Source organism: Bactrocera dorsalis, chromosome 4 (assembly GCF_023373825.1).
Source record: "Bactrocera dorsalis isolate Fly_Bdor chromosome 4, ASM2337382v1, whole genome shotgun sequence".
NCBI lineage: Eukaryota > Metazoa > Arthropoda > Insecta > Diptera > Tephritidae > Bactrocera > Bactrocera dorsalis.
Genome location: NC_064306.1, coordinates 52,208,935 through 52,231,055, shown reverse-complemented (window position 1 = coordinate 52,231,055; position 22,121 = coordinate 52,208,935). Strand labels below are relative to the sequence as shown.

General features: G+C 33.2%; 2 protein-coding genes across 4 annotated transcripts in view; one reads left to right on the top strand and one right to left on the bottom strand.

The window, feature by feature from the left end:
• Positions 1 to 22,121, bottom strand: part of LOC105227515 (uncharacterized) — a 60,188-nt gene that overhangs the window by 9,310 nt on the left and 28,757 nt on the right. For both annotated transcript variants that reach the window (XM_049455608.1, XM_049455607.1), the window contains exons 9-10: positions 6,535 to 6,673; positions 1,144 to 3,244 (exon numbers count right to left, since the gene is read on the bottom strand). In XM_049455608.1, coding sequence (XP_049311565.1) covers positions 1,144 to 3,244; positions 6,535 to 6,673 — 2,240 coding nt within the window. The remainder of the gene's footprint in view (positions 1 to 1,143; positions 3,245 to 6,534; positions 6,674 to 22,121) is intronic.
• Positions 3,151 to 22,121, top strand: part of LOC105227449 (transforming growth factor beta-1-induced transcript 1 protein) — a 37,386-nt gene continuing 18,415 nt past the window's right edge. The window contains exons 1-2 of one of the 2 annotated variants that reach the window (XM_019990745.3): positions 3,151 to 3,281; positions 6,817 to 7,199. In XM_019990745.3, coding sequence (XP_019846304.1) covers positions 7,197 to 7,199 — 3 coding nt within the window. In that variant the 5' untranslated portion in view covers positions 3,151 to 3,281; positions 6,817 to 7,196. Of the gene's footprint in view, positions 3,282 to 3,503; positions 3,519 to 6,816; positions 7,200 to 22,121 lie in introns of those variants that run through there. The other variant, XM_049455618.1, reaches the window with a different exon arrangement.

The following is a 22,121-nucleotide window of genomic DNA, read 5'->3' as shown; positions in this document are numbered from 1 at the left end:
CCGGTGTCTTTTCTCTAAAAATTCGATGCTATTAAAAAGGCTTAAAGGTTTAGCCTTTTCAATTTACGGACTGATCGAAATTGAATTACGTCGTGATCTCGTTGACAGATGTTCACCTCATTACAGAGCTTTTTATATTCCGATTCATGCAATCTAATCCCAATGTTCCTCGCGATATCTAGTCGGCTAATATTTTTTCATAGATTCTATATGCGATTTCGGCACATAAACCTTTTTAATGATCTACTAATTTACAGTTTATGAGTTCTTAACAGTAGAGTTTCGTGGTAGAGGGTTCCATTAGTGTTACCATTCACGCAGTTATTATTTAATCAAGCTTATAGAACACTATTCCTTCATAAGCCGTATTCCTCAGGAACAAAATGTCTTTATTAAACAATGGTTCTATCAAACAATGCTTGCGATCACTCTACATGAACGCTATGGTTGACGGGAACAAGTATGATGTAGATAAAAAGTAGCAAACCCTACATAACGATGAGAAACCGATTGATTCGGAGGTCCCTATCAGAAAAATAAAGGGCGATGTATATTTTGAAGCTAATCGACCACATTTTCAACTAGTCTTGGATGCAATGATTATGGAGACAAATCTTCTTCTTTACTGGCGTAGACACCACTTACGCGGTCATATTCGAGTTAATAACAGCACGCCAGTCGTTTCTCCTTTTTGTTATGTGGCCCCAATTGGAGATTCCAAGCGAAGCCATGTCCTTCTCCACCTGCTCTTCCCAATGTTGTAGAGCTGAAAGAGAAAGAGGAAGTTCTCTGCTGCTCTGCGGCGGTTGCTGCGTCGAAAATTTTCAGAGCTGGAGAGTTTTCGTCGATTTGGAGGACATGACCTAGCCAGCGGAGCTGTTGTATGGGAGTAAAACCTTTTAGGAACCCTCGAAGGAATACAAATTGTTGTTGCGCCTTAAAGCAATGAACTTTTGAAGTTACTGTATCTCTCTGAATACAAGCTAGAGAGACCACAGATAATCCCATTAATCTCCATTTTATACTACGAGTATATATTACTGTTATGACGTGATGATAGCCCCAATGGTAATGTTAAAATATTCAAGTGTGAATCAATAATAAGGTAATTTAAAAAAAGTTTTGTAAATAATGTTTACTCACCTTGCGGGATTAACATTTCTCGTTTCTCTCCTATCAGCTTTGGGTGTGGCGACGCTTGGGCTGGCGATATTTTTGCCGTTATCTTTCATTGCTTCGTTATACTTGAAAAGACAGTTGGTAAGCGCCTCAATTAGATCGTGATTAGCTAGTGTATCTGCCTGATTCGGTTGCGCCTTATCGTTGCATTTGTCTAAACGTGATTCCGACGCTTTTGTCGTTGTAGCCTTGTCGGCGTTGACATCGCCATCGCTTGCGAGCGGTATCATCATATCGACGAACTCAGACTTGAGCATCGAGCACATTTGTTGCATTTGTGACTGCGCGTGTAAGAGTCTCGCACCTGGCGCATGCGTATCACCACCAGCGCCAACGTCGTCAGCCCGGTAGAAGCCCATATTCGGTGTGGTGTGTGAGGGTCTAAGCGCTTGTTGCGCTGGTGCACGCACTTTTTGCGCATTACAAGCAGCGCTGGCTGAGCTGACGGTGCTGACGCGTGTGCTGCGCGGTGTACGTGCCGAATTGGTAGGCGTGGCCGAGGGAGCTGGTGGTGGCGAGTTCAGCGGATTGCGGCGTTTCTTTAGCAACTTAGACTTGTCGGCATGCATGTCGGCGCGGCTGCTGGAGAGACTCTTGGCGCGCGTTGACAGAACGCCGCGACTTGTGGTGCGCAGCGGTGAGACGCGCGACGACGGCAGTCGTGAGGTGCTGGCGCGTGAGGTGTGGCGCGAAGTAAATGTGCTGCGCGCTTGTTGTTGCGCTTGCGCTTGCAGTTGCTTGCGCGTCAACGGTTTTGGTGGCGGTAAGCTGGGTTGTTTCGGCTGTTGTTGTTGTTGGTGTTGTTTCTGTTTTTCCTGCAGCTTCAGTTCGTCCTTGCGATCGAGCATTTTCTGCTGCTGCAACTGTTGTTGATGCAACTGCTGTTGTTGCTGTTGTTCGATAATGCAGCGCTGATGTTCCTCCAGTTGTTGTTTCAGTTGTTTTTGTAAATTGTTTGATTGTTTGAGAATTTGTTCGGCTGAAACTTTGTGGCTGATCGTCTTCGGCTCGCAGCGTCGCTCATCGCGCTTGGCGAGTTGTTGTTGGCTCTGCAGCTTTTGTTCCTCATATACTTGCTGCATCAGCAATTGTTGTTGTTGTTGTATGTGTGTATCGTAGTTTTCGGTGCGTTCACGCAGCGCTTTTTGTTGCTGGCGCTCAGGTTGTTGTTGCCTCATTTGCAGTTGCAGCAATTGCTGTTGTTGTTGCTGTTTGCTCAACTTAAGTGGCTTATGATGCCTTTGTTGTTGTTGTCGTTGTTGTTGTTCAAATTTTTCCAACTGCTGCTGCTCGGTATTGTGCTGTTGCTGCTCTTTCTTGCTGTTGTATTGCAATTGTTGTTGTTGCTTTTGTTGTTGCTGCTCGTTCACCTTATTCTTGTCCGGCTTCATGGCAATCACAACATCAAAACTGCTCGAATTGCCCTCAAAACTCGCGAAATCCGAACCGCTCTCACTGGCAACATCGTCACCGTCGTCTCTGTTGCCGTCGCCATCTGCGTCAGCGTCGCCGTCACCAGCACTTTCGCCATCGCCGTTCTCGTCCAACTTGAAGCTATCAAACACCACAATTTTGCTGCCATTCACTTTAATGTTGCTACCGCTATTGTTGTTGTTGTTGTTATTTATGTTGCCGCTCTTGTTCTTATTCTTGCCGGCATAGCCATCACGGAAGTAGCGCACCGCATCGCTGGCCTCATTGGGCTCGCTACGTTCGGTTGTCTCGCTGGGGTCGGTCATTTCGGTGGGCTCGGTCGTCGCGTCTCTGGCTTGGTCATCGTCCACAACATCGCCATCGTCAACACCATCGCCATTATCGTCATCTTCATCGATATCGTCATTGCCATCGTTGGCATCGTCGTCATTCTCGAATCCATCATCATCATAATAATTATCATCGTCATTATCGTCGGCGCTAAGCTCACCGATTGCCGTCTCGAAGGCATTCGCTGTGCCGTCTGTGCCGCCGAAGAATGCGGCTGCTTCGTTGTTGCGTTTGGTCGATTCACAGTTCGACTGGCGATGCCGGTTACGCTGCCGTTCAGTTTGCTTGGACGCTTTCAACTCTACGGTCGTACGTCAGTCGTATTCGCAAGCGAGTTGGTTAGTTTTCAATTATCGTGTATCGAGCGACAATTCATCGAGCGGGTTTTGTGTTTTCATATACATATTTGAACGTATGTATGTTTGGTGCATATGTAAAGCGTAGAGAATATAACAATTGCATATTAGTTAATGGAAATACAAGAGCAAAAACAAAAACGAAAATAGAAAAATTATGGTCATACAAAGTAATAGAAAATAATAATTAAAATAGTGAAAAGTGCGTGTTGTCACAAAGTAATTATTTTCTAACAATTAGCGACTTGAAGCGAAGTACATACATACATACATATGTATAGATATAGTACATATTTAATTAATGTATTTGTGTAAATGTACGTATATGCAAATTGGAGACGCAAATCGATCAGCTGACATTGTGTACAAACATATTACATTAATTTAAGAAATTTTGTGCTTTTTCGCTTAATTGCCTGAAAATTTGTTTTAAGCAGCGTGTTCAAAGATTGAAGAAGAATATGGAAACCGTTTCGTGAACAAAAAAAAATTAGAAAAATTTATGCCGAATTTAAGCTATAAATATAATATTTTTCAATCTTTTGTTTGTTTTTGAGTTTCAAGTTTAATTATTAAGCTATCCAAGGAAATGAAGCTTGTTTTCTTGTGATCAAATTTGAGCCGAACTGACAATAATTACATTTTCATATATAATTTTATACAAATCTGTACTTGATTTCAAAAAATATTCGGTAATGAAGCTTATTTGCTTGTGATCAATTTTGACCCGGACTGACCAAAAATAGAGTTACATATATTTTAATACCAATCTTCGTTATCGCTTTCAAATAGGACTCGAAAATAAAGTTTATTTTATTATGATCAAATTTGACCCGGACAATACTTTTTCATATATTTTTATACAAATCTTTGTTAGCGCTTTCAAAAAAGACTCGGATAAAGTTTATTTTATTGTGATCAAATTTGGACCGGACTGTCAAAAGTAATACATTTTCATATAATTTCATACAAATCTGTGCTTACTTTCAAAAGAGACTTTGAAATAAAGCTTATTTTATTATGATCAAATTTGATCCGCACTGACATTTTTTTATTTTTTAATACAGCCTAGGAGCCTACATGCCAACACTTGCCATAATAATTCTCTGCTCGACCTTTACCCTCCGAAGACTCAGTTCTAGCATTGACATACGTCATACCCAAACTAAGTCGATCCATTAGAGATGTTGATATTTGCTGCTATATTTCTGATGCCAACACAATGATTCACAGGCACTTTTTCTTAACTTCAAGCAAACTCGTTCTAAAAATTATTGCAGAAAGAATTCGCCTAACTTGACTCGGTCATTAAGGAGGGTGTAGGAGATCTCGGCAAATTAAATACATAATTTATTTACCATTGGGAAAAATTTTGCTTGCAATTTTCATAGATTTTTTAATACATACCATCTATAAAAATTTTATAAAGCCTTACATAAAAAGCCGAATATCTCGAGAAGTATTAATGATAGCGATGTTGACCTCGGATCTTTTTTATAGCAAATAAAATTTCCCACAAATTTGTTGTGTACATTTTTTCTATAGATTCTGTCATTTACGAGATATATACCAAAAAAATGCGAAATTCTTGGAAAAATCGGGTTTAAAACCCGTACTACCTCGCCGGTGTGAGTAACGACTTTGTTGCACTGAGCATTTTTGTACAGTGAACAATTCTGAGAAACATGCGTCTAAAGTCAAAGCGATGCCATAAAATACCTCTGATCTGTAGGAATTTAAAGACTAAAACTCACGATTGTAGTGTATTTTCTATGGAAAATTTTTACGGGCCTTGGTCCAGTTCTTAATGTTAATATTAAGGGCTAAAATTTTCAGGGTATTTCCAAGAAAATTTCGTGACGGGACTGAAAAAAATTACACCCTAATATACATACATATGAACATAATAATTAAGAAGTCTAGACCAGTTCGCAAATTGGCACAAGAAAGTGAAAAATATTATGAAAACATACGTTATATAAATTAGGAACTTTGCTCTCTCCGCTTTTTTGCTATTATTTTTTAAATCATTTATATACATACATGGACTTATATAAACATTTGTTTGTATGTAAAAACGCATGCGAGCGATGCGATCTCAGCGGGTGGCTTTTGTGGTTTTGTTGGTGACATTGAATAGTTTTCTAATATTACCGACTCATTTTCCCGACTGCATGCATATTCAAGTGCTTTGAAACGCAATTTGCGCTACACGAAGGGTTGCAGTGATATATGGTTGCGCATTAATATTTAAATCGAAGTATATGTAGTGTTATGCTGTGTTATTTCTGTGACATAGGGCATTTTTAAGCAACCCTTAAGAAAGTGAACTAGTTATACATTGTTAAGGGTGTGTGTGTTAAAGAAGAGAGGAGGGTTTGAAAAAAATACTAACTAAAATAGCAGTTAGATACCCTGGGCGTTGGTTCAGGGTTAAGAGTTTGAACAAAATACCAGTTAAAATAGCGATTAGATGATACTCTGGGAGTTGGCTTAGGCTGAACTATTTTAATAGTTTGATTTTTTATTCTTAAAATTTTGGTAGTGCTGAAGCTGGGTTTTCGAGATCCTCTACCCATTTTTTTATTTAAAAAAAATTTCGATAAGATCAAAATTTCTAAAAACTGTTAAACTATATTCGTTCTATAAAAACAAAGCCTAAATTGTTTAATTTTATGCACACCACTGTAGATAGCATTTCTTAAACGCTACTTGCTTTCATGATTGATTCCTTGCCGGCAAAAATGTGTAATTTTGTAATTTTCGCAATTTAATGCTATAAATCCTCTGATGATAGCAATCCCGTAGGTATAAAGGGCACATCACAGCTGGACTTCGTCGACCCAAGTATAGTTATTTTGGCTTTCAGACGGTTTGAATAGTACAATGGAGGCATATTAAGGCACTCTTGTGGATACTCACTCATATATACATACATACATATAAATATTTATAGGTATATATGCCCATATATAAGAGTAGCTGCTCATATATGTTATTATACATATGTATATTCTCTATATGTTTCCTTCTTATTCCGCTATGCGCCGTTACGTAGTACCGGTAGTGAAGTGATCGATAAAGCTCATAATTTGCATTACATATGATACCGCTATTTCTATTTGTGCAGCCAACCACAAATGTACACACATTTAAACACACACATTTACACAAACCCTTTTGTAGCCACTTTCCTTTGTTCTTCATTTCCATTCTAATGCACATTTATACTCACCTTCGGCGCCAGCACGCACTTTGTCGCCATTACCACTGTATGTTTCCGGATTTACTCTCTTCGTTTGCTCACCTTCTGCCAGTGAAATTAAATTACTGCTGAAAGCATTGAGTAGTTCTTCAATTGTTTTAGAAGCATTCTATGAAAAAATCAACAAAAAATATTTCATACTTCACTATAAGGAAAAAAATCAAACTTAGAAATCTTAAATCTATATTTTTCAATCAACTAAAAATTCTTTTTTACACAAAGAGCGTAAAAATATACAAATTTTCCAAATAGGAAACGCGCAACGCCAACGAAACCAAAATCGTCTGCAGTTAATTTCCAGTGAAATAAAAATAGAAAAAAATTACAAAAAAAAACAATCATTACTCTGGTAACAACGAAAGTGTAGCCAACACCAGCAACAACATTAACAAAAGTAGTCAACATAAAACAACAACAGCAACAACAGCTAGCGAAACGCTCAACAAGTGATTCCTTGGCTTTGGTAATTCACTTAAGCAGTTTTACTTCGGCACAAAGCTCGGCTGTTCGCTGAACTTCGCGGGTGAAAGGAAAAAGGGTAAACGTGCAAATCGTGCGTAGACTATTGAAGAGCAAGAAGCTTGATAACAGAATAAATTTAATTTTGAAGGAAGCATAAATCAGCGGACAAAATGGTGAGTAATGAAAATGATGTTGGAAAATATGTTGAGTTTGCCAAATTTACAGTTTACAGCACAGTGTTGTAAAAGCATATTTATTTGTTGTCATATTTTTTAATAGTCATACAATTTTGTTGGAAAAAATACAAACAATTTGATTTTCAAAGCAAATGCAAGCAATTTGTTGGCATTTTCGTTTGGAATTTTTTCACAGTGCTTATTTGGAAACAAGTTCATAGAAATCATTGTTTGTATTTAGTTTTATTTTTTTTATATTGTCTATTGTTTTTATTATTTTTTTATAGAGTCTTTTGTTCATATTTTTTATACAGTGTTTTGTGTTTGTGTTAATGGCCTATTTTTATTGTTTTTATTGATTTTATGGACCTTGCAAATTTGCATCTGAATAGAAGCGTTGATTATGTGTCGAAATCAGCGATTGAATTGACTTTATTTTAATTTTAAGTTATGATAAAATTAAAATACAGTAATAGATATACATTTATGGTAAATCTAAATTTATAAAAAGGTTTGACAACATTTTTATTTTCTAATTTTTTTAATAAAAAAATAAATAAAAAATAATAGAACCTTTGTATGAAATACAATTTTTTAATTTTTTTAAATTAAAAATTTTAAAATTTTTTTATTAATAAAAATAAAAAATGTAAAAATGTATAACTTTTTAATTTTTTAATAAAAATTTTTAAATTAAAAAAAATTATTAAAAAAATTTGAAAGTTGTATTTCATACGAAGTTTCTATTATTTTTATTTTTTATTACAAAATTTAAAAAAAAAAAAAAAAATTAGTTAAAAAAATATAAGAATTTTTATTTTCTATTTTTTTTATTAAAAAAAAATTAAAAATAATAGAAACATCGTGTGAAATATAACTTTTTAATTTTTTTAAATAAAAATTTTTTTGAATAAAAAAAATCAGAAAATTGTATTTCATAAGAAGATTCTATTATTTTTAATTTAAATGTTTTGTAAATTGAAAAATTGAGTTTTGCTTTTTTTATTTTTATTTTTTGGTTACGGTACGACTTTATATGCGCAAAAAGATATTTTTGTTAATAATTTTATATATTTTGTTTAAAAATGTATATACATATGTAAATGCACTCATAAAAATATTATAGTTATTTTATTTATATATAAAAAGTATTTTAATATTTTTTTATTTTAATTTTTTTTTTATTGCTTTAATTATCTTAAGTCTCTAAGGTATTGCATCAAAAGTAAACTCTTAAAACGTTTAGAATTAGTATTTTTCAATTAAATATAAACAAAGTTTTCAGAGCTGCATGAGAGCCAGATTTATGAGAAAGGCATAAGAGAAAATATATCAAAAATTCCTTACGATTTTCCAATAAAAGCCTTATAAACTTATATAATAATTCACAACTTTAGTTGAAAAACTATAGATATTTGTGTATTTTTAGTCATTGAATGACAGATTTTTTCGTTTTTGTCTATTTTATTTTACTTCTACTTTGACTTGCTTCTTCTTTGTTTGTAAAATTTGCGCGAAAAATATTATAAGCATGACATTTTTTTTATTTCAATTATAATATTGAATTCAGCTAGTAATAATAGTAATGTTTCAAAAACCCCTATATGCTTCTTATGGTGGTCATAGCGTATGAGTGACATATGTGGAGGTCGATGTTGGTATTTTTAAGTTACTCATACGCCAACGCGTCCAAGGAAACTTTATATAAATATGTATATATTATAAGCACTTGCAAGTGAGGCGCAATAATTATAAATATAAATTTACAGAATTTAATTCACTTTAATAATTGGCGAATGATTTGAAAAATTTTCGATAGACTTGATATCCTAGTCGATATTCAGTTGGACTTTCGAAAAACGGTGTCTAGCGGTGAGGAGGACGACACTACATTGCACTTCCACTGAGTTAAAAAATTCATACATATACGAGGGCTGTCCGATAAATAACCGACCTCAACGTGAAGCTAGCGGCACATCTGAAAAAAAAAGTTTCTACTTCAAATTGTGCATATTATAATAGCTACTCGCCAAAATTTCAGAAATTTATCTTGCGCAATTATCTGTTGACAGTCGTTTTTGTGAGTCTATTTCGGTGATTTCCCCAAAATGGAAAAAATTGAATATCGAGCTGTAATTAAATTTTTATTTTTGAAAGGCAATACGCCTTCACAAATCAAAAATGAGTTGGACTCTGTGTATGGTGACTCTGCACCATCGTTTACCACCGTAAAATTTTGGGCAGCTGAATTTAAACGTGGTCGCAGGAGCTTGGAAGATGATGAACGTGTCCTGGGCGTCCAAAAACTGTAACCACTAACGATAACATCGCTAAAGTTCATCAATTGGTACTAGACGACCGCCGGATTAAAGTTAGGGAAATAGCTGAAATTATGAAGATGTCATAAGAAACTGTTTGTCACATATTAAACCAAGATTTGGGCATGAGAAAGCTGTCCGCGCGTTGGGTGCCGCGTTTGCTTACGCTAGACCACAAACGTGCGCGCATGAACATTTCCAGCGCTCTGTTGGCTCAGCTTAGAGGCAATAAGACCGAGTTTGGCGCCGATTGATAACTGTAGACGAAACTTGGATTCATCATTATACGCCCGAAACAAAAATCCAATCTAAACAGTGGATTGAAAAGGGGGAACCAGCCCCAAAAAAACCTAAAGCTGTGTATTCGGCTGGGAAAGTGATGGCGAGTGTTTTTTGGGACAGCCATGGAATTATTTTTATCGACTATCTTGAAAAAGGAAAAACTATAACAGGAGCATACTACGCATCATTATTGGACAAGCTAAAGGAAGAAATTTCGAAAAATCGGCCACATTTGCAAAAAAAAGAAAGTCTTGTTCCACCAAGGCAACGCACCATCTCACACCTCAACAGTCGCCATGGCGAAAATCCATGAATTGCGGTTCGAACTGCTTGACCATACACCTTATTCACCGGATCTAGCACCAAGCGAGTTTTTTTTGTTTCCTCAACTTAAAACTGCGCTCGGCGGCCAGAGATTTTCGTCAAATGAGGAGGCAATCTCTTTCGTGAACTCGTATTTTGCAGACAAAGACGCCAAGTACTATTTGGAAGGGTTGCAGAGATGGGAGCTTCGCTGGGAGAAGTGTGTGGAGTTACAAGGAGCCTATGTGGAAAAAAAAAAATTTTTTGAAAAAGTCGCGTGCATCATGGTTAGGTCGGTTATTTATCGGACAGCCCTCGTACACTTATATCTTTGACTAATTGCTAAATCTTCGGTGAATATTCTCTAATATATGAATATACAATAAACAAAACAATTAATTTTTGGAAACCTACATGTGGACATGAACCTTTAAGGTGTTACATGGGTAAAAAACAGTATTTTTCCAACAATTTTTTTCTCATATAAAAAATGAAATATTTTGTTTGAATTTTTTTATTTGCTAAAAAAACACTATTAACAAAGAAACTCTGAAATTTTTGGAAACAAGTTTTCGAGAACCCCTCGGAAAAAATGCGGCGCACTTAGCCTAGTTAGCCTCGAGTGCATAAGTTCTCAAGGCTGTATCTCCAAAGCTATTAGTCGGATCAACTTAAAAGTTTAGGACAATATCCTAGAGGCGTTAAAAAGATAATAAAATCGATTCTTTGAAACCCGTACACCCATGTAATATCTTAAATGTAATTTGAGAATGAAAATTTTATAACAAAGAAGGGGTTATCATTAAGTTCTAAAACTACTGAGACAAAAAAATATGCTCTCAGAAAAAAAATTATCTAGTAAACTCCTACTAGTAAAACTGCGTATAGAGCAACCTTGGGCAAAAGCAGCAGTATTTTATTAGCTAAACTCAGAGATTAGTTTCAAATAATAAAATATCAAATAATAAAATACTCAGCCGTAAATTGCTTAGCAAACATTGACTGCTCTTTCTGAAATCGCTTTATTATAAACTTTATATGCCAATGCAACAACTCTACTTCAACTTTCATTAAGACTTGTTAAGTTTTTTTCTAACATACTATAATATTTCACTTGAACTGTCAACCACATGGCAACAGAATGCATAAGCGCCATATTGCACAACGGTTCATTGTTGACGCAAAGTGTTAACTAAATTAACACTCTGCTGCCAATGGGCGAACAAAGAAAGCGAAAGAAATTAAACACGAAGCAAACAAAAATGAAATATAGAAAGCAAAAAAAAAATACAAAACAGAAAACAAACAAAAATAAAAATAGAGAACAAAAAGAAAATAAATTAGAAAAAATAGAAAATAAAATATTGAAAAAAAATTCAAGTTTGACGAGATTTCTAAGGTCGTCAAATATTTGCGAAAAGTGATGGCGCAGTTTGGTAGTAAAAGTTACGTAAATGAGAAATATTTGAGGCAATCGTGCTAAATTATTTTTGTTTAAACTTTACTACTCTATTTATTTTATTAAATTGACAACCGAATAGTTTCGCAATGATTCGAGTACCAAAATATTTACTCAGCGTAGGCAGTCTTTTCATTTTTACAAGTAAAGTACAAAAACATAAGAACAACTGCTTATGGAGAAAAATATTCAGTTTTGATAGAAAAAGTCCTCACTTTATAGTGTAAATGTGCGATACTAGTTTAGTTAATTAAAAACAAAACAAAACTCATTTTAGTCGTCCGATTAAGTTGGTTTATGTTTTAATATGATTTTCCTCTACACATCAACAAATGCTCTCGGTAAACTAATAATAAAGTTTTCTATTGTAAAACCCTTGAAACTCGAAATTTGTAAAACTTAAGATCTTCAAACACCGACATAATTCACTTATAAGATAGGTTAGGTTAGGTTAAACTGGTAGGCCAATAAGCCACGCATGGACCAGTTTTGGTCCTTTGCGATACCAGATGTAGTTCAGTTCCTAGATCCAAGAGAAGTAGTCATTCTTTAGGATGCCTGCCCTTAAACGCGAATTGTAACAAACTCGGTAGCCTCACTGTCGATACCTCCTACACTGTATCATATCGTGGGGACCTCAGATGCTTACAGCGTAGCCGTAACAAGTGCATAAGAGATGCTACATTGTTTCCCTGGTGTTCTGCTCTAAACATTTCCTGCAGTCTTCTTGATCTGTCAGCCCTATAATTCACTTATCTCACCTTTCCAACACTTTTTTTATGACACAATAGGATTGATAGCACAGGAGATATACGACTGCAATGACATCTATTGAAAAAATATGAAAAGGCTTTTTCAACTACCCAAATTATTTTGCCAAAGTGTTGCAATCTGGGAACTCACAACTAGATCGTAAAGTTACTGTTTTTTGATGTTTAATGTTACATACTCAGAACGATTTGACATACGAGCGCTATTTACAATACAAATACAGTAACTTAAAATATTCATCTCGGTTGTTGTTGTTCCGGAAACTATTGATACTGTGCGTAAACGGATATTGCAACATCGTCATGTGACCTATCTTGAGATTGAAACAATTATGGGCTTTAGTAGTGTCACACAATTTTTCGATCGCTCAAAAAAGAGCTCATGGCGATATGTCGAGAAAGTAGTAACCAAGTAGGATAGCTTCGAAACATCTATGACAACGTGACAGGTGGATTTATATGTATGAATCCGAAGTAAACTGGACAGGTTACAATCATTTAATTAGAACAACGTGAAATAGTAAATTCTGAGTGTTACACAACAATGTCAGTTGGGTTTTCAAGAATTCCGGACTCTTCACCAGCACAATGCGTGCTATCACACTTCGGCTGAAACAAATGCATTTTTGAGCCCCCAAAACATGAAATTGGTGAGTCTTAACTTCTTTTTATTCCCATACGGAAAAAATAACAAAAGAGGTCAACATTTTCCGACACCTGAAGAGGGGATACCTTTATCAGAGTGACAAACGTACTTCAACAATATGTTGAAACTCTTGAAAAAGTGCTTTGATTTTAATGGAGAATATTATGAAAAACAATAAAGTGATCTTCGTTGATTAATATTTGTTTTTGTTTTCTTATACCAAAATATGAAAGCGAATCTTCGTATATAAAGTGTCTGTCAAAAGTTAGAAAAAATAAAGTTGGAAGCATGTTAAGTATTTTTGAAGTTTTCTGAAAAAGTTTCTTGACCGACCATCCAATCTGTTTTAATGATTAGTTGTCGTTTGAATCTCTAACTTTTGCTCAAATAGTGTCAGTTTAGAGACTTTTTATACTGATCATGTAGTTTTTAGATTAAAGAGCTATTAAAAAATATTGTCATCTTATTGGTTGTAATAAGTTGAGTAAATTAATATATATAGTTAATAAAGTTAAACAGTCAAAGCGTAATAATGAAACATATTTCCTTTTAACAGAAATTGAACTAAGGGCATAATGATTTGAAGTGCAAAACGCTGATGAAACTAAATGTATTGCAGGTGACAATTTTGCTTGGACTTATAACTAGTGCCTTGCTATTTATTATCGAGGCTCAATGATTTTGTTATTCTCATTTCATATGGTTTTGCTTCTATTACGTGTAGTTCCTTTGAGAATTATTTGGAATATAATGGAATTAAAATGCTAGAAATGACGTTGTCTCCTTATGACTATTATTTTCTACTCTATATATACATATATGTATGTATGTATCTACAAGTATAATTATATTTGTCTTTTTAATAATACCGAGTATATATGTATGTGCATGAATAACAACACTTATGTATGTATATGTAAATATACTTTATCTATAAATAAAAAATCCGTAGATTAAACACTTTTTGCCGGGGAACACCAATACAAATTTGATATAGTGGACATAAATACTTATGTATGTAAGTACGTGCAAAATCGCAAAATAATTATTTCGATATTTTTTCTTGCCAATTTCGACGAAGACGATAAGTGATTTGCGAAATAAAGTGCGGACTGTGAGAATTTCGTGGAATCAAATAAATAACTACAAAACGACAGTGTTAGAAAATTGTTATGTACGTACATACTATACATGCCTATATATGTATACATATATATAAATTCTTATGTAAATGATTATGTATGAAAATTATAAAACTGAATGGCACATGATCTGCTCAATATTGTATATTGACTTTCAACTTTATTGGAGCAAAATCATGCGATAAATCAACAAAAAATTATTAGCACTATGCACAAATAAATCGAAAAAGACATTGTAAATTAATAAAATAATAAATAAAAGCAAAAACAAAAGAGGTTAACTTCGGATTCAACTAAGCCATAATACCCTTTATAGGTACATATACTAGGTTTTAAGAGGGTATAAAATGCCTTAATCTTGATTTTGATCAATCAGTTTGTATGGCAGCTATTTGCTATAGTGAACCGATCTGGATAATTTTTTTGGAAATTATGTTGTTGCCTTGGAAAATAATTCATGCCAAGTTTCGTAAAGATACCTCGGCAAATAAAAAAGTTTTCCATACAAAGACAAAATTTTGAATGATCGGCTTGTATGACAGCTCCAGAAAAGGACGTAAACCAAGTTTCAGAATAATATAATATATCGAAAACTAAAGGGATATTTTGGAATGTACAGACGGACAAAGCTAAACGGACATCGTTAAATCGACCCAGTCCGTCATGCCGATCACTTAAATTAACAATTTGAAATATAATAATTATACTCGTATGTATATAAAGGGTATCCACCGTTTCCTTCTGCATTTTACAAATTTCGTGGCAAACTTAACTATCCTGTTCAGGGTATATATAATAACAAAAGCAAACATTGCAAAACGTGTGTCAAACAAGCGACCACACTCGAAGAACAACCGCTATAGTTGTTGTTTTGGCGAAATTTGATTATTTTTTCGCGCATTTCTTAACCGGTGTTTGTTGATTGTTGTTTATTTGCACAGTTATTTGTTTGTTGTTTTAGTCTTTTACGCATTATCTTTTGTTACTCTTTCTCCTAAGTTTGCTTTTACGCTTCGATTTCTTTTATTTCATAGGCATATGTGTGTGTGTGTGTGCGTATCTAATTCTTTTGCTAACTCTGGCGATGATCTAACAACTGCAATAAAAACTTAGCGTTGATTGTGGCATTTAGCAGAATAGCTTCGATTGCGTAGTTTGGTGGTTGGGAGGAGGGTGGGCTATGTGGACGTTCTATAACTTTTATGGTTATCCGTAATTTAAGCAGACTATATACAATATATATCATATGAAAGTATATAAGTATGTACATATATTAATATGAACGAGTATGATAATATATTAATAAACGTGTGCATTAAATTATTCAGTTGCTAGCAGTGAACTAATTGCAAAAGTATACACGAGTTTATGGTATACTATATATAATAAAGGTTTATCATAATAAGTGAAATGAGTTATGAGTCTCGGGAGATTGCATCATATCGTCGAGTATTTAACAATTATTTGTCGGTATTTGTACTTTTGGAACTAAATCCATTTCGGAATAGTGTATTGTGATTTGGATTACTATTTATTATTGATTTTAGTGGAAGTCTTTTGAAACTATATACAGTTAGGATTATCAATATTACAATTAAAGTAATCCTAATTACCATTAGATTCATTAACATTACTTTTTTAAATCTATATACTTCAATTATTTAACTTCAATTGTAACTAATTGCAGTAAATGTAATGTAATTAATTAAATAATTGTAATGTTATTAATCACAATTACTGTTTGTTTTTACTTTTTATGTCTATTGTATCCGCAATTATGTTTGAAATATCTTTAAATAAATAATTTCTAAAATTACTATACTTTGTTGTAATTAAAAATTTTAAAAATTACATTTACTGTAATTGTAATTATTTATGTCTATAATTACTGCAAATATAATTAAAATATTTTATTAAGAAATCTAATTTTTAAAATTTCTTTACTTCATTGTAATTAAATTTTTTTTAAATTACAATTTCTATAATTGTAATCATACTTTTTTATGTCTATGATTACTGCAAATTTAAGTAAAATATTTCAAATTAAGTAATCAAATTTCTTAAATTACTTTACTTCGTTTTAATTAAAGATTTTAAAATTACATTTACTGTAATAGTAATCATACTTTTCATTTATATGATTACTGTAATTATAATTAAAGTATTGCAAATTAAGTAATCTAATTTCTAAAATTACTTTACTTCGTGGTAATTAAAAATTTTGAAAATTACATTTACTGTAATTGTAATCATACTTTTAATGATTACAATTTTATTAATTTCTTTCAATTAAATAATTTCTAAACACACGTAATCAAGCATAACAATCTTAAACCAGATTATCTACATATTTAAAGTATAATACTGTATTTATTAGTAATCACAATGTAATCGTAATCCCCTAAATAAAGTTCTAATGCTTCAATACTAACCCAATGTACTTATTTAGTAATCTAGTTTCTAAAATTACTTAACTCGTTGTAATTAAACATTTTAAAAGTTACAGCTAAAGTAATTGTAATCATACGTTCAATGATTATAATTATTTTAATATCTTTTTTTAATAAAATAATTTCTAAACATGCATAACAATCTTAGTTTGAGACACTCAATGTATGTATATGAATTTGTATTATTGTATTTACTAGTAATCAAAATGTAATCGTAATCTCAAAATTAAAATTCTAGCGCTCTAATAGTGATCTAATGGACTTATATAGTAATCTAATTTCTAAAATTTTTTTTTCAGTGGTAATATATAGTACTAAGGCTGCAGATTGAGATTTGCTCTCCGTCGCTTTCTACTAACCTATAATGGAAGTAGTATGTGAGGTTGTCAATTTTTGCATACTATTTCAAGGTCTTGGACAGAAAACTGTCAATTCGGTAACAAAAATATTATGGGGAAGCCTTATTCCATCAAGAATGAGTTCACTAAATATTTCTTTTTGTAAAATTTTATTCATTTAATTCATATTTTATAGAATTTTTACTTGATTTTTTTGTGAACAGTTAATAAATTAAAGTTAAAAATAATTATAGGTGCACCCTAATGCATAAATAAATTAATTTGTTAACGTTTGATGTATCAAATGACATTAACATGTCTTCAATAGATATGTAAATCTGAGTTGAATAGTAAAGATGTCAGTGTCAATATTAATGTTGTGCATATAAATGCCGCTTTACAAACATATACTCATATAGATACATACATATGTATATCGATATGATAGCCTTAATTTTTCATTAAATAAAATTTGATATTTTGCCATTCATCAGTTTATGCAACTCAAGCTTTACCAACATTGTTTTTTGCCGGGGCTTAACTGCTTTTCGAGTCGAATTGGTCGATTTACAACACTATGCAACAAATTTGGTATAATTATTCGGTCAACAATCAGTCAATATGTTGGATTTTTGATTTCTTTCAGAGAACCCTAAGTTTTTTTTAAGACTGTGTTGCCAAATTTTCGTGCGAATTTTGATATTTGTGGTTAAAATGCGCGAGCTCAATTTGAAAAATTACACAAAAAATGGAATTAATTTTGTTTATTGCATTCAGAAATCTATACGAAAATTCTCGAGAAATACTTTTTCCACGAACAGTTAACCCCCTTCCATCTATACAGTTCTCTTAGCGCCTGTTTATTCTCAAGACGCCATAAAAATTATTCGAAAACAGTTTGCTTACAGTTTCTCGCTCTGCAAAAAATGTGTTGCACTGTGTAATATAATATACATATGTTTATATTAAATTTTTAGACAAATTTATGTATCAAATAAATCTTAAGCAATCATTATAAGATAATACGCCTCTTCAATATTTTCAAAACAACTTATTGTTATTTTAATACTTTTTTTTTATTTTTATATAAATACGGCTGTATGAATTCATAGAAAATTAACTCGTTTTCCAAGCTGTACAAAACTAATTAATTCTAGCGCAGAAATGAATAATGAAGTCTGTGACTCAAATTTCGCAGAATTATAGGTTCTGGAAGAGTGAGCTCTGATAAACATGTTTATACTTGTAAATACATAACGTCACTTAAAATGCAAAACAACGCATTTTCAAAAAAATGAAAATTGAGTTTTTTCATATTACGTATATGTAGCATAAAATTTTCAGTTGCCGCTGTCAGATATAACCTATAAGATAACCAATATATACCCAATATATAACCACTATATAACCATTATATAACCATTATATACCCAATATATAACCAGTTTATAACCAAAACTCAATTTTTTCAATATGAGTGATTTCTATTATATTGTTTTTCCTTCGGCTGTAAACTTATGAAAAGTGATGTTACGTTATTTTGCATTTTAGGTGACGATATAAACACTTGTTAAAGATCGCAATAAATATTTTATTGTTCAATAGCGGTTTCCACTTCCGGTTGACAGCTCGATTGTTTTGTTGCTTTCATATTTTGGCAATATAAATTGAATGAAATATACTCATGTTTGTAAGTGTTGATATTTATCTATAAATGTGTGACACATATTTTGCTTGCATTTCATATCAACAACAACACTATAACCATTATCTAAGTTTTGGTGCAAATACGTACATATGTACTAATATACTATACATACATACATATTTTATATAAATAATGTGTTTACCGCCGTGTCCATCATATGTTTGCTTAGTTATTGATTAAATTTATATCTTTTTTGCATTACTGCTGTTTGCTGATAACTCATCGCTAATTGAAAGCTACATGACGTCATCACTGCTATACTGTTCATTATTAACTTAAAATTGTTTGCCTTTTGTCCATTTACAGAAACCCCCTTTCGTCACTAGAACACTTTTGTATTTTCCTTATCTTTGTATGGAGTGGTTAATTAGTCCACATTTTTCATTCATTTCATTTTTTTTTCATTGAGTAGTTTCTTTGAACGACATCTGATGTTACTACGTAAAAGAGCATAAGCCTGTTTTACGAAATTTTGCGCAGGAAATTTTGAAGAAATACATTCTTTCTGCATTACTGTTTCAATGTAGCTTGTAAATGATATAATCTGGCTTCTAACCGTTATCTACAAACAATCTCAGATTCTAAACTTTCCGGTTTCCTTCTGCTAACAGAAAATAGCTTCGTAATCGAAACTAGAACTTTTATCCCGTCGGCAGAAAAACAATTTAGATTGTGGCTATTATGACATTCACAACTGGATAAGAAGTCAAAGAGAGAGGCGGAAAATTCACTGCGTTTTCAAAACAGTGATTTTTCCGTAACTCAAACGCATCTGAGTCCATACTTGATCAAGAAGTGTCATCCCAATGCCAATTCTATATCCCAACTAGGATTATAAAAAGTCGCAAGAAGTGATTCTTCCGGTTTTGTTGTAAATATTCGAGCTATTTGTCCTTTATCTATTAGAAAAGTCTATTGTCCAAGTTTTGTTTTTGTCAAATATATTTACTTTACCAAAATCGTTGAAGTCGTTCTTGATATCTCTCCGGAAACCATTTTGAAAGATTTCGGCCTAAGAAAACTGAAAGCACTATTGGTTCCAAAATCACTCAAGTTTTCGTAAAACAGCGTCGCGTCTGTGAAACAATAGTTTCCGACTACCAGGATGTCATGAAACGTATTATTGGTGGCGATGAGACTTGGATCTACGCTCACGACCCGGAAACAGGCTATCAATCTGTCGAATGTCATCGCAAAGGTGAGCCGAAGTCGAAAAACTACGTCAAAGCAGGTCAAAAATCAAAGTTATATTGACAGTTTTCTTCGATTATCGAGGTGTGGTGGTGGTGGTGTAGTCCGATTTCCTCCGACTGACCAAACTGTCAACAAGAAATTCTAGTTGAGAGTTATTAGTCATTTCCGCGAAGCTATTAGCAAAAAAAGGCCAGAAAAATGACCCGAGGTAGCAGATGTTTTTCTCGGACCTAAATGTATATGTGGCGGAGTCACCCTGTGTGCAGGTGCCTTCAAATTGCAACTCTATAATAAAAACCTAATTCGTCCTGGCAACCTTTATATCCCTATTTCCGTTTTGTAAAGCTTATAAAACGTTCTTTCTGGGCTAAACCACAATATATATATGTATATTTATCTGAAGAAATGTCGCTTTCAGTTTTAGACTTCTCGGAATAATAAATATTTAAAGAATTTTATGAAAAATCGCTGCGTCAGTCAGCTAACTATAAAAATTTTGGTATCCTCCGACAACTACAATGTCAAAGCCTGGAGACTAAACGAGCTGAGTCGAATCTAGTAAACGTCATTGTAAAAATGCAAGTTTTTAATTCAAATAACAAGTATCAGCTAGTATGAGTGATTATGCCTTTTTCTCTAATTTATTGAACACTTTCTTATATAAAACATTGTCTTCGAAGCACAAAATCTAATTCGCATTCAGTGAGGGCAAGCTTTGATTAAAATCATTTATTCACCATTCTTCTCTTTTTGTGCGTTTTTCGTAGAAATTGTATTGTCAGATTATTGACAAGGTCTTACAGCGGACATAATACTTTCTGAGATGAGAGCACTTTTACTATTATAACACAATATTTAATAGTCTCTCCTTTCCAACGTTTAATTAAATTCCCTACTATAGCTACTGCAGCGTAAAATATTAAAGTATATGTATGTATATTGTTAAGTCTATGTGTTTGTAAATATTATATATAAGCACCAAGTTGGGCGATTATTATTAATTGAAGAACAAAACAAGAGGTACAACTCGGTGACAGGCCTCCAAGTAGGGCTGTATAAAATATTGACAAAACAATAATTTATTTCTTCCTCACGCCATACGAATGTGCTTAAGTGTATGTAATATACTTCATACTGATAGTATGTATGTATGTAAAGATGCATGTATGTGCGATTAAAGTACATTATTATTTGAGAATTTTACTTGAAGAAAACCAAAAAAAGTAGAACCGAAGGGGTATCTAATTTTCTATTTGAGTGTGTCTGAAAATACAAAACAAGGTATCATCAAAAAAATCGAAATTGATTCATTACATCATATTACATACGTATGTATGTATATGTAGCACTAAATTTTGAGCTTCCTGTGTCAAATATAGCCATTATATAACCTATATATAACGACTTTATAACCAAAAATCAAATTTTGTTACAATTGTTTCTTTACATCGTTTTTCCTTCGCCTGTAAGCTTATGTAAAGTGATGTTACGTTTTTTTTGCATTTTAGGTGACGATATATGTACATATGTGTATATATGTATATCTACGTTGGCTCTTATGTTAATATAATTATATGTAAAATCATGTGTGGCCAAAATAGCAACGCACTGATGTCACACTCCAAGTGTTACCAACATTTGTAATAAATTTAATGGCATTTGTTTATAGCCAAAATTCAGACTAAAATTCAAATTTGTGTTAGAAATAAAATGATAATTACTTTACACATAAGTATGGTCTACAACGTGCCACACATAATAACTGTAATGGCCGTCCATAATAATGGTCTATCTGTTGAAGTGCTCCTTAAATGGTCGACTAATTGACGCATTGACATAATTCGTGCAAAACTTCAATTTTGACTGTTCGTCGACTGAATACAGACATGAGCAATGTAAACGTAAGGATGGCTTAAGTTCGGAAGGAGCGGGAAATTAAATGCGCATATATTTTATATTTATGAAAAATGAGATATTCTAAAATGTCAGATATTATAAAACAATTTCCATCGGCAGTCAATATTTATTTTGATGCTAATTTAAGAATCTAGTATGGCAAAATTGATATCAACTTACATCGAGTCATGGGTAAGGCTCTAGCTACTATCGGGGCCACAGTTGGCGGATAGTGGACGGTCTATGCTAAATAGGTTAGCTGCGAAAAGTAATATACAGGACCCGATCAAGAGCTGCAGTAAAAGACGGCTTGGCTCAAAATGTCTCATGCGCCTAATGAACTACCGGCGAAAAGGCGAACAAATGCCACCTTTAAGTAAGTGTCCACAATCCCCACCGAGGGAGAACCTACC